This window comes from Dreissena polymorpha, chromosome 2 (genome assembly GCF_020536995.1).
Source record: "Dreissena polymorpha isolate Duluth1 chromosome 2, UMN_Dpol_1.0, whole genome shotgun sequence".
In the NCBI taxonomy this organism is placed as follows: Eukaryota; Metazoa; Mollusca; class Bivalvia; order Myida; family Dreissenidae; genus Dreissena; species Dreissena polymorpha.
The window spans coordinates 144,290,342-144,304,317 of record NC_068356.1 but is presented as its reverse complement, the minus strand read 5'-3'; the positions used below and the strand labels follow the sequence as shown (position 1 = coordinate 144,304,317).

The window sequence follows — 13,976 nt, the reverse complement described above, 5'->3', positions numbered from 1 at the left end:
AATACATTTGTGAACTCGTTTTTGTTTTTTATGTGTTCATTATTTGCTGAAAAAGGTGATATATTTATTTAATATCATAGTTGAAATACATATGTTATTTGCATGGACACTATCATAACACTCAAAGTGCCATGTTTCTTTGTACTTGGACGCACCCTCTCGTAGTTTCCGAAGAGAACGCAATATATTTAAACGGCTCTATATAGTGTATCGGTTGCCAAAGTATCCATTAAATGTGCATTTCTTACGCCGATATAGCGTGAGTTAGTTAAATCAAGAATGTGAAGAATTTACATTATTGATATAACCTTTTGCTGCTGAATGTCACGAATACGATGATCAAGATGGTGATTGTATACTACTTTCTTCCGATCCCATGCGATATAATGTGTTCAAGTGCCAGTGTCTGCAATGAAAATAAACCTAATGGCTTGTAAATAAAGTTGACCGGCACCAATGGGATTACTGACGCTTTGCGAGCAATAAACATTGAAATCTACTTGATAATTTTCGTAACGGTTGGTTTTTTAGCTGATAATATAAGAACAATACACGAGTTTGATATAGTTTAATTAGAGGGTATTGGTATCATTTTAAATTGTGTGTGTTATTTAATTGTAAACACTTAAAGTGAACTTTAATTGAAATAAAAGAAAATGTAAACACAAATATGTAATTTTAACAGACGTCTACTGTTAAAGACTGATTTTACTCTTGTTTGCTTAATATAGTAATGGGTAGATTATAATACACAGTTTAAAATACAAAATATGTATCCTCTATGTAACTATTTGGCTACATAAGTTTATTGTTCCTTCGGGATAGCAATGTTTTTGTCTTATATAAGATTGAATATAAAATTGATCGAACAGACATGCTGGTTAATACAAAGAAGAACACACATGAAATCCGAGTATTCAAATATTTCGGCCGTCTGTCTCGCGAGATCTTAACGTCGAATCACATCATTTATAAATGCAGGTATAAGCTATAAAGAAAAAGCAGTACGTGTATTCTCATGAGTTTATTTTACATTTTGTTGGCATCAATAATATTTTGCATATTTTAAAATACCATTTCGTGGAAAAGACCCATTATCACACCAATAAAATAGTTCACAAAGATAAGTAAATCCCGAACCATGTGGGACAAGACACCCGTTTATTTTAACTGTTTTCCATGCACAAGACTTGACACGTATATGGAGTACTCGCTACGACATATATATGCCCTATTTACACAGATCTCCACTAATTTATGAACGGTCCTACTTTAAATACCATTTAAGAGACAAACTAACTAATAATGTAGTTTTTGTCTGTTATGTTTGTTATTTTATATTTATATTGGATACATGATTACTTAGTCAATTTAAGCGTAAAGAATTGTTTAACGAACGTATTAAGATTTTTATGCCATGCATCATCAAAGATAATGTTGCAACAGGAACAAACTTGTGTTCTCATCAATTTATGAATACGTCATCAAAATAAAAGAATATAATGCATGCAACGGCTTAACTTATGCAATTTATTGGCCGTCCTATTACTCAAAAACACACGCAAGTGTGTTCAATAGTTTTGTGTTAAAGGTTATACTATTATTGAAGGCGATTCCGAAGTTGGGGTTTATCAAGTTTACTTGTCAGTGTCACATAACATAGTAGACGTTAAAACCACATTTGAAAAAAAAATGCACTGTAGTTTCCGCTTTTGTTAATCTTCTCTTACTGTAAATTCGGATATGTTTAGTCTAATTTCAATTAATAAAATGTACGTTATGCAAACCTTTAAAATAAGAACACTTGAATTAAAATACTTTCAAAGACAAAGCACTTTAAATAATTGGCTTATATTACAATATTTTTTTTTTAATTTGAACACAGATAAATCACCCACTTTAATATAAAGCGAAGTGCTTTTGTAGCTCAAAACGTCCCAAACTCATGTTTTCAAAGAAATACTATACGCTATATGTAACATTTATTTGTTTCCGGGTAATTGGATGTTAACGATACAGTTTAATCGTCTCAGATGCGTGTTTCTTACAGAAAACCATAATCCTCAGGCTTATTTGAGATGTTGATCATGCTTTGCAATCAATTCGCCGTTCTAATGACAAGATCCTGACCTTTTACATTTTTTTGCTCCTTTCGAGACATATACGATTTAAATTATAGAAAGCGATTAAGGTTCATGTAGAGGCTTAATTTTGAAAAATGTGGGACCCCTAGCATTGAACTCAAATTTGACTAAAGGAAGAGTGCCACATTGAAAATGTTACATATATGCTTTAAAGGATGTTTTTCCTTCAAACTGCTACCAATTTTGTACATCAACGTTTCATAACATCCACAAAATCAATCAAAATACAAAGCGATTTTAACAATAAAATATACATTATTTTAAAAAAAATCTGAATCATGTTTATTCCACGTATTTCGGCGGAAAATTATATAACTTGTGATAAATATCGACATTGACAAGGGCAAGTTACGCTTAAATAGTAAAAAAAGTTTACATATCTAGAACTATCAAAACTCGAACACATGTCATTTCATCACCATGGGGGCAGCCATTTTTAAATTAATAAAATAGAAAGAAACATGCTAAAAACTCACTCATCGCCTAATTGACATTCCAAACGGTTGACGATGACAAATGCATTGGATTGTAATCTTTCCGTTGATGTTTGCAAACTGCACGATCAGACCTCACAAACACCCAAAATAATAACTATGTAAGAAGCATTTCACCAATGTTTACAATCGTTGTCGAATCACATGTATTATATTATTGCGCATAAAATAGTACGCTTACAGACTGACAGAAAGATCGATACGTAACTCCGTTCAATTCATCACGGTATACTATTCTAGTGATTATATATAATAATACATCGCTTTAACAATCTAAAATTAGAAATAATTCTTTTAAACGGAGTTTTTAATAACGAAAGTGAAAACAACGGAAGTTGGATGGATATTCTGTGAGATGCACTTCGGCTCCAGAAAAACAATACATATAAACTAAAAAAGACGTGTGGGGGACAATTTTCAGCTGGAAAATATTTGAAATAGGGTAATTGATGATATCTCTACGTGGTCATTTCTGTTATTTTGTGCGATCTCTTGCTGATTTATGTTTATAGTTGTTTTACTAATTGCCACCCAACTGTCAAAATACGTATGTGTTTTCTCAGGTATGTGTATACACATACCCGGTTTTCTCACCACTGCACGTGGTTTCGACCGATTTGTTTTGCACGTTTTTCTACGGAGCAAAGCGATGGCCACACTTTCAAAATGGGTAGAAGGAATCGAAATATAAAATCAATTGGTTTGCCAATTTCTTTATATTCCTTTACAATTTTATATATCGTCTGCAATCTATTTCAATTTGAGATGGTTTAAAATTTGCAATTTGGTTGAGAGGTAAATAACAAAATTGTTAAGCCTTTGAAATAGAATTGTGACTCTTATTATCCACCATACCTGGATTTTTAAAAAGTAGTTACGTTTTAGTTATTTTTAGAACTTTGTTTAGGAAATTTATCCAAAAAAGGCAGTTGAATAAAAACTCATTTGTTGTTTTATGACAATATTTTTTTGTGAAATGTTGCTAACTTGACCTTGTATATGTATATAGCTTTTGTATTTATTTAACTTAAGGTAGTGCGTATCCTTCCTAACTTTAGATTGAGATTTTGTAAATAAGTGTAAAAATGTATTGGTTTTAAACCAAAATATGAATAAAGCACACAAATATTGAATGTCAAAAATGTGTTTATGTTATTCTATCCGTCTTAAGCTTTAAAATGATATATAGTTTGACCATATTGTACCACATTGAATGAAGAAAAACCAAAGCGAAGTTTTAATGAATTTTATCCCCCCATGAACCTTAACACATATTAAGTAAATAGGAAAAGGCATCTTAGCACAAAACTGATTATAAGTGTGTGGCTGTTGTATTAAAAACAACTATTACTTTATTAGTAAATATATACGGGACTTTAGATGGAAGATGGATTATTGTGTAAATGCAGTAAATCTAAAAATAAAATGTTTTTTATTCTTGTAAAGATTTATAATTTAGGAGCCGCATTTTCTGGCTTTGCTTAATGGTTTATTTACAATATGTACCACTAATACAATATGGCAGTATGACTTTAATTACATATCGGACCGACAGACAAGAAATTGTGTTGTGGTCGAATTTGTGTTATCAAGTACATATATGTTCGTCTTGCCAATCAGAAATGATACGTTTGTAAACAAATTATGGGGTTTCAATCAACACACTTAAGAACAAAACAGCTTTTAAGACTTTTACAAATGTACATCGTCTAAATACACAAACTATAATACAAAATATTTTCATGAGTAATAACAAAATGAAGTCTAACAACTTGAGCATTCTTATAATATTCGTGTTTAATTTTAATGTTAAACTTTGTTTCTGCCAAATATTACTAAATACGATACACACATAAGGTTTATATTCAACTCTAGCTCTTTATGGTTGTTTACAATTTATCAATAGTTTCCTATTTTACTTTGAAGACTAGTCTGGTGAGTTAAGTTTCGTAGAAGTTTTGGAACCGACTCCGGGTCCACATATTGCTCAAATACACACGCACAAACTGTTTTGGTTGCTCAGCTTAATTAGAGTCATCGGTAAACGACTTTTGACATCATTCGTTTACATTCTCATTATAAGTATTGTGTTGTAGTTAAGCATTAAGATACTTAAATAAATAAAAATTATGTAAAATTTAATGTGTACATTATATTTATAGAAGTGTATAACTTTAGATGATATATTAACGATATTGTGAGAGGTGTTGCTGACGAAAAGTGAGTACAATATTCGTCATGCTCGAAATAATAGCCATGTCGCTGAAGAGATGTTATTAATATTATTATTATTAAAAACGTTAATTCTTTATCAATATATTTTGAGATAAAATGCTGTTCTAACATATCTTGCCTTTAAGCCAAGAGATCGTGTTGTTTATACGCTGTTATAAAATGTCCCGCTTTTAATCAACTTCCCGATTTTATCTGGAATACATTTATATTCAACATCGTTATTTCGTAATATTGCAAACCCTGTGAAAATGCAGAATAGAAATCACCATTACGCTTATATGCATTTTACATGTAGGGAGCGTACTCATGCTATGAAATGGACATAAAGAATTGTCGGTTCGGTGTCACGTATTGGTCATCTAAACGAAAAGTCGAATCTACAATATATGGTAGAAAACGATTCACAAGTTAATGACTACATTGAAGCCAAAAACATAAGAAATAACTAACATATATATTCATTATTTTATTGTTTTATGTAAATCGTTGTGTATAGAGAATATTTAGACAGTTACGATTAGGAGCACGTTAATCCAACTCAAACATCTTCACATATTGTTAAAAATTGTCAGTTTTCTCTTTCGCGATTGGACCGTTTATAATGTTTATTGCGGTTTACCATATTTCTGAGTGTATTATGTTCACTTTCACAACAACTACAAACACTTTTTATATAGTTAAAAGAGGTGATAAATTGAGCAAACAAGTGTCAGGTGTACAACTATACCGTGTATATATCTCTGTTTGTTTACTAAAGGCTACATATCTAATACATGGTGCAAAACAATTTGAGCTCTACAAGTGTAAATTAATATTTACGTGTCATTTCAAGTTTCAAATCGATACAAATCTTATCACAGTCATAAGGAAGCCCATATCGCAAAGTAATTTTTTGGTTTTCACTAAATTTTCTAAATGCGAATTCTCGTTGCGTGAAACAAAGTGTGGTTTGTTTGCAAGTACGCAACGTTTTCTGAACATGTTTTTATTCATGGTGAAGCTATGCCTCATTCTGTTAACACTAGGCTTGTTTATACAGTTGATCTAAAGAAAGGAAATGAAGTAACAAAATCCAACTCTCTGACATTTGACTTTCATATTTTTTAATTGCTGTTTACAATTGTCATAAGTCACACAATATCTTCTGGACATGTAGAAATAATAGTTGGAATTTCTATCTTAAAGGGGCCTTTTTACGTTTTGGAAAAAATGACAAAATAAAAAACAAAGGTTTCAGATTCGCAAATGTTCGTTGTGGTTATGTTATATGTGCGGAAACAATAATACTGCACATTTACCATGCTCTAAAAGATCCATTATATGCATCTTTTGATTTAAAAACCTGAAAATTATGTAGCGTTGCAACGCGAAACGATTTAATTTTTTGGAGAGTTCTGTTGTTGTCCTTATATTTTGTGACGCCAATTAAATTGCTAATATAAAGTATAAAATCCAGCAACTATAGTATAACCACAGATGGCCGTGTGGTAGAGGCGAAATACTTATACTGCAGGGGTCGGAGGTTCGAGCTTAGTTGAGGGTTTATTTTAACTTTGTTTAATTTTATTCTTTTTTTTTACCTGAGCTTGTTAGATCCAATGTCTACATATATTAATATAATTCATTAAATGACAAACTTTAATACATGCCAAAATCTATGAAAAGGTTCCTTTAACGTTCTTTTGACTTTCAATGAAAATTACGGTAATAATCTTGAAAGAATCAATTGAAAATAATTTTTATTATTTTTTTTGTGTGTGCTTTTTCTCCTCAAAACAAATTTCCTATTTTGAACATACACATTCACGTGCATTAATATTAAAGCAGTATCGAGTGCATTAAGAATGATGGGATTTATTCATGTTCATGTTTTATATGAGAAAATAAATATTTGCATGCATGTTGAATAGCTCCACTGGCACTTATTGAAAAAAATGCTGTGCGTGTAACAAATTAATATTCCTCGTCCTTGTTAAGATTTTATTTTTATCGAAATTTTGAGCAAAGTATGGTCTATATATCAATATGGGAGTTGCGTTTGCCCTCAGCCAGTTACATTCTATCCAATAAAGTGAACACGTATTGTACGTGCAGTATGCAAATCAATACCTTACGCGTTGAGTCTAACCGCTGTAGATTAAGACCGCTACCTTTGCCGATCATACCATTTGACTTTCCTGATCATCCGATATACCGACATAGGCAGAATAACAGCATGGAGTGGATACAATTTACATCATTATCAGGGCGCTTATAATTGGTAGAATACAATTATCATACATATTATTATTGCATTTTGTTCTGGTAATAAAGCTAGGAAAAAATAGATGTTATAGATGTTTAATTCACGTGTGATGCGCACGCTCACTTGCAGGGTCAATTTTGCTTCCCGATCATCCAAAATACCGACATAGACAGAATGAAGTCCTGATAATTAAACCTAGTTATATATTGGTAAATAACATACGCACTCATAATTACCTTTTCTTTATGCCAATTCAGTAATTGAGTGAATGCAATTTACACCATTATCAGTGCGCTTATAATTGCTAGAAGACGATTGTCATATTATTATTGGTATGTTGTTTTGTTTTGTTTTATTTTGTTATGGTAATACAGCTTATAGCTAGGAGAAAATTGTGAACATCTTTTGTTCATATAGCTTACATATACTGCACTATTAGCAAACCATAATTTACAATAATAGGCAAACATGTTATAAGTAAAAAGATAATGGTTCTCAAAAAGTTGTTCTATGTTTCCATCGACATATAGTGCTTTGTTTGTATACAAATATATTTCGATATTGCTGATCATGATACTTAAAATGATGTCAAAACGGAATTTGAACAGGAATTGCAGACATGTCATAATTCCTATAATAAACCACAGAGATCATTAACGCTGGCAGATAAAGTATCCTGGCACACTTACATATAAATTGGATACAGTTTCCAGTAATAATGCATGCATGGTCTTTGACGTTTTCCAGAGTTTCAAGTGCGAACATTCCCGTCTGGCTCGGAAATATTCATTCGAAAACATATATGCTCTACTGGTTGTGATAAACACCTTAACAATATAGAAATAATTGATTAACAGTAGAATATCGAATGGGCAAATAATATTATTATTTAAAGTGACATTAGACGCATCTTACAGTATATGCTATGTTTATAGGTGTCTACCGCAACCGTTGTTTATTTGTTTTGGTGTTGTCACTTCATATACACTTATATTTGTTAATGCAGCATCAACAATCTAAAACAATATACCGGAAAGAGAAAAATAATGCATTTGGATATCAACCGTACTTTCGTTTGACGACTGACGACATAATTGATTCGTTTTCCTGCAACGATATATATTTATACGAAACAAGAACACTAACTCAGATCCTCATAAAAATACATTAAAAAATGGACGAGGACGTTTATTAACATGTTACAATAAAAATATTCGATCGTTATGCATTGTCGTTTAAAAGAAGTTGATTTTTACATTAATTTTGCTATTTAAGTCTACGTACAATGGTTTTGATCTCAGAGACACGACTGCACGGTGTTACACACAAAATAGTAAACCTCATGAATACCTTGTGGTTTCAGATAAGAAGGTAATCAAACAATTTACTAAAAAAGTCTTTTTCACCCTGTGTCTGTTAAGGTGTAACTCCAAAGGCATGATTTGAACAACCATTTTACAAGTTGATTGCAAACATGTAGGTTCCTTAATTCAATATCAACTGACGTGCGATATACACACATGCATACTTGAGTGAAAGGAAATGCCTATAAATCACGTATTCCATAATAAAAAAAACCACGCCGAAATGGCCGGCGGGTTAAGCAGCGGTGAAAAAAGTACTCATAGCATATCTGCTTATTATATTCACTTGTATGATCCTCAAAAATGCTGATGAAATATACGATCTTAATATAAAAAAAAACGAGTATTATAACTCGATATCATTTGGTGTTGTATCGCAAACAACTACTCTCAGAAAACGTAATCTCTTCTGCATTTGAGCGTATTGTATAAATTTGTATATTCCAAACAAAAAGGCCCGTGTTTCCAATTGAAATGTTATTAAACATGCATTGATATAGCCCGAACATCCTTGCAATTCTTAGTAAATGATCGTAATATCCTAAGATGAGAATTGTGGCTCGATATAATTTTGCTTTATATTTGTGTCATGAAACACTTTTTTTTATAAAACGTTAGACTCTGTTTAAAAATGCCATGCGAACTTATACCAAAATGTGTCAATGAACTGACCCTGAATAACCAGTACACTGCAAACAGTATTATGTTAACATTAATATCTTTAACACATGTATCACAATTGTACACAGTTATTTTTGTGTGAAAAAAACATACACATAATCCGACGATATAATCACTTTAGATGTATTTATCCATCACAAAGCATTACATGAATGATTGGATTCTACAATTATTATGTTTATGTTTTTAAATTTCTAGTTTGGGCATACATTTCAATGTTAATGGATTTTACATTTTTAAGTATAGATATCCTCCATTTCTTACTATAAACGAAGCATGGTATATTTACATGTGTAGCCATTTAAGGTTTGCGTATATCAGTCAAATATAAACTGGTAACATTAATAAATTAACAAGGCTTACTAAATTTTGCAGAATATAACAATACAACAGTATACATTGTATTTAAGTTACCGAAACGTATAATTAAATTTACAATGTTATTAGGAAAAGGCTCATTGGTATGTTGTTCTACTAATATTGGAATACAAAAAGTAAAAAAGGGCACATTGTATGTGGCTCAAATTCACTGGTTAGACTTTCCATTAGCCTCGCGAATTGATCCTGATAAAATGTAATTGAAATAATTAATAGGTTCTTGTGTTGAGATATTCATTTCTGAGAGTGACTTCAATCGTTAATAATAAGAAAGTACCTCCAGATTATATTGCTGCACAAACCGAGTCATTTTGATAACTGGAAAATTATTGATCACTGATGCACACAGGCCGCACGTTAACTTTATAATGAAAAATCAGTCAAACTCAATATTCGTTTCATTTGGATATCGTTATAAACATTAGTCTAAAAGTTACTTAGAACACACTTATGTTAAAAATTTATTATGATACTTGAGCAAATGTTTTGATTAACAAATAAGCTGTTTATGCGTCTTTGTACGGCCAACATTCTATAAAGTTCTTTTATCCATGTTCACGAAACCAAATAACGAAATGCTCAAAACTAAATTTAACTTTTAATTAAACAAAAGTACATCAGCGCTATTACATCGAACGAGATGTCTTATTAAAACCACCATAATATGATCATGGTGGTGGACTATCTGATATGCCTAATTGAACATCGATTTTAAAACCGATTTGCAAATGACCAACTACTTCGTGATCCTTATAAATTGCGTATCTATATTTAGACATTGCATTCTTGTAGTGCTGTTGTAACGTTCTGTGTTGCGTAAGATCTGTCTCCCATGATAAATAATTCTCTACTATCTTGACAATTATTTATTGAAGGTAATTTGATACGAGGATATATTCGCACCATTTGAAGCTGCTGTTTATCCCAGTACACTATCTCCAGACTTCTGGGAAACCCTAACCATCATCCTCAATCGATCGGTCTTTGTAATGAGCAGCTTCTGAGTCTTACAATGGGAATACACCCTAATCGTTCTGAATATAGTTTTAATCTTGATAAAAATGCGTCTGGAAGCAAAATAGTAAATACAGCTGCTTTTGGATGTTTTTAAAAAAATGAAATTCGTGTGTTTACGATGAGGCCGTTGATGCGAAAGAGACTCAATATATTTATGAAGCCCTAACAAACAAAGAACATTTAAATATTATTTTTAATTATTTTGATAAAAAAGGCATGTGCCCGGTTGTTGATACAATTTAAGACAATACCTGCAACACGACATAACACGTACAACGTTGTTTAGCATGAACATTCAGCAATTGAACAAAAATTCTATATTCGTCCGTTAAGAGAACACGCTATATGTTGATAAAAATATATATGTATGACCATCGCCGTGCGATAATTGGTTTTTGGCGTTTACGCTGTTTTCGCATAATATGGTTCATTTCATTGTACAACATGTGCTCTTTTAAAAAACATAGAACACTTATTTAGTATATATTTATATCATATAACGCATTCTTCCTTGTACCGTTGTCAGCAAACTAGTGACCATTGATATATATAAATATATAAATAAATAAAATAAAAAAATCTAATATATGAATACATAAATATAAAACAATAAAAATATATACATAAATAAATAAATAAATGAATACATATATTAATAAATCAATATATATATATATATATATATGGAGAAAGATATGCGTGAACAACCAGATACACAGACATACAAACAGACAGACATATTCCTATTGGAGACTTCGGCGTGTGCGCCTAGCTACGGTGCAGAATAAAGCAGACATACTGTGAAATCCCCATCCCCCATAAAAGATGATTCATTCACAGTTATATATATACTTTCACCGCTACACATCTTCCAATGTTGGAACAGTTTACATACACAGAAGGGGCGGTTACATAAACATTTATTACAAACATGAAACCATAGCTGTATTTGGGTAGGATCCGATAAGGATTCATAAACTACCCTAACACTATGTTAGAGAAACAGCGGAAATACGCTGGATCTAGAAGATACAGTGAAATTATGAGTATTTTTGTGTTTCAAGGGAGATAATTATATTTCACAACAACGTTATTTCCGTTTTCTGGGATCTATTAATAGATACTCGTTCACAGTCGATTGTTTATACTTTCACCGCTACACATCTTCCAATGTTGGAACAGTTTACATACTTAGAAGGGACAGTTACATGAACATTTATTACAAACATGAAACCATAGTTGTATTTGGGCAGGATCCGATAAGGATTCATAAACTACCCTAACACTATGTTAGAGACACAGCGGAAATACGTTGGATCTAGACGATACAGTGAAATTATGAGTATTTTTGTGTTTCAAGGGATATATATATATACATGTATCTATATATAGGTCTAGCTTGCACATGACAAATCAAGCGTTGCAGATAATGAAGGGAGAGTTGAGTAAATATGAAATATGGAAGAAAAATGGAAACACGTTTTATTTCTGATTTTTTTCAATGATTCAATTTTATATTTGTGTCATAAAAACAAGAAGGTAAACATAACAGATTTCTAAATTGTGAAACGATAGTTCATGTTTACAACATGTCGAACATAATCGCATTGCAAAATGTTCATTGACATATTATTATTTACTATTTACTTTTCATGCAAGGTTAGCAGTCGGAGATTACACCAAATGTATTGAACAAAACTGAAAACAATGAAAATTAAACAAGAACATCTGTATTATTCATTATAAGTTGTGTTATTTATAGAGATAATTTTACGATTTTTTCGGAGGTTTTATTTATGTATGATTGGACATTTATGATTGCTTTAAAGGTTGTTTTCAGCTAGAGCTCAATTTATGATGTTACGAAAGCTTTTTCCACTAAAACGTGATCATAAATACTGGACGGAATGCAATATTAATGGTTGGTACAAATGTAACATAAATTAGAAATTGCTTTACATTATTGAACAGTAACTATGTGATATAACCTTGATAACATTAGTATTAATAGTTACATATTTCGACAAGAATACAGATGCTAGTATGCGTATACACAAAACCACAATTAGTCAATTAGAATCAATTATTTATCGTATAATATTAACACATAATTATGACTTTCCTATTGTTTGCATAACTTGTAGCACATGAACACATATTATTTTTGAAATTCGGAATTGTAGTTAGGCGTTCCCTAATGATAATTAACCGTGTGATACTAATTATTTGTTCTTCGCATTCAGACAATTTACAAAAAATATTAACTGTCATGCACATTTGTACATTTGCATAGCACGTGCGACAGCAATAAAGCTCAATCAAACACAGGGCAAATTACACAAGATAATTGTTCGTTTTTATAATAAAAACGTCTTTTTACGTGATTGCGCGTTCTGCAACAAAAATAAATGATTGTGTTATTTGATTTTTTTTTAAATGATTATTTCAAATAATGTTATATCTTAATTTGCATACGTTAGTTAAAACATAGTCAGTTAAGTAAGTGTATATAATTTGTAAATGTTTCAATTTTTCTAGCGACAATTGCACAATTTATATAAAAAAAACATACGCATATTATACAGAAACATCTCTAATCTGTTAATATTAATTTATTTTCGTTGCATTACGACATCTTAATAAATTTCAGTTACAGTTGTGAATGTACTGATGATGCAACAAGCATTTTTTGGACATGATAGATTTAAACTGAGACAACAATTGATGAAGATATGTACATTTATACATTTAAATTATTATGGTGTAACAAGTATACAACATGAAAAGCACACATAGGTGGCAAGTTTGCATCTCTAAACATGTTAGCCAATGCCATCAAAACAATGACCTACAGCTTGGGAGAGAGAGAAGGGAGAACAAGCCATGGGTGACGACCGAAATCATGGACTTATGTGACAAAAGAAGAGAGCCAAGGCACGAAAGATACACCAGCCTGTCCTCTAATAAATATTACAAGAAAATAACAGGGTTAAGAAAGAAGATGAAAGAGGCCAATGAGCAAAGGATTGAAGAACAATGTATCATAATCGACAAGAAGATGAACGCAAGAAGCAGTAAGAAGGCTTACAGCACCCTCAAGTCACTAACGAAGACAAAGTCCAGTGTTTTATCAGACGCTTCGAGAATTCCCTTACCAAAAGCGCCGCAGACATAACCAGGTGAACTGAAAACGGCAAAAACCTCAATACCTTCCCGCTTCAACCTAACTCCATTCTCCTTCAGAACGATCCCAGACCAGAAGTGGGCAACGAAAGTCCATTCATACCTAAGAATATTAAGTAGGCGCCGTGTAGTCTTAAAGCTTGACAATATGCGGGAGTGGACAACGTCCTTTCTGAGCTGATTAAACACGAAGAGTTGGAAACGAGTGGAACAATGACGGCACTATTCTTAAAGA

General features: G+C 31.6%; 1 protein-coding gene across 1 annotated transcript in view; it reads left to right on the top strand.

The window, feature by feature from the left end:
- The window catches only part of LOC127870151 (ALK tyrosine kinase receptor-like), a 42,601-nt gene extending 28,868 nt beyond the window's left edge, over positions 1-13,733 (top strand). The window contains exon 11 of the mRNA XM_052412807.1: positions 13,385-13,733. Within this exon, the coding sequence (XP_052268767.1) occupies positions 13,385-13,733 (349 nt within the window). The remainder of the gene's footprint in view (positions 1-13,384) is intronic.
- Positions 13,734-13,976: the final 243 nt, after the last annotated feature.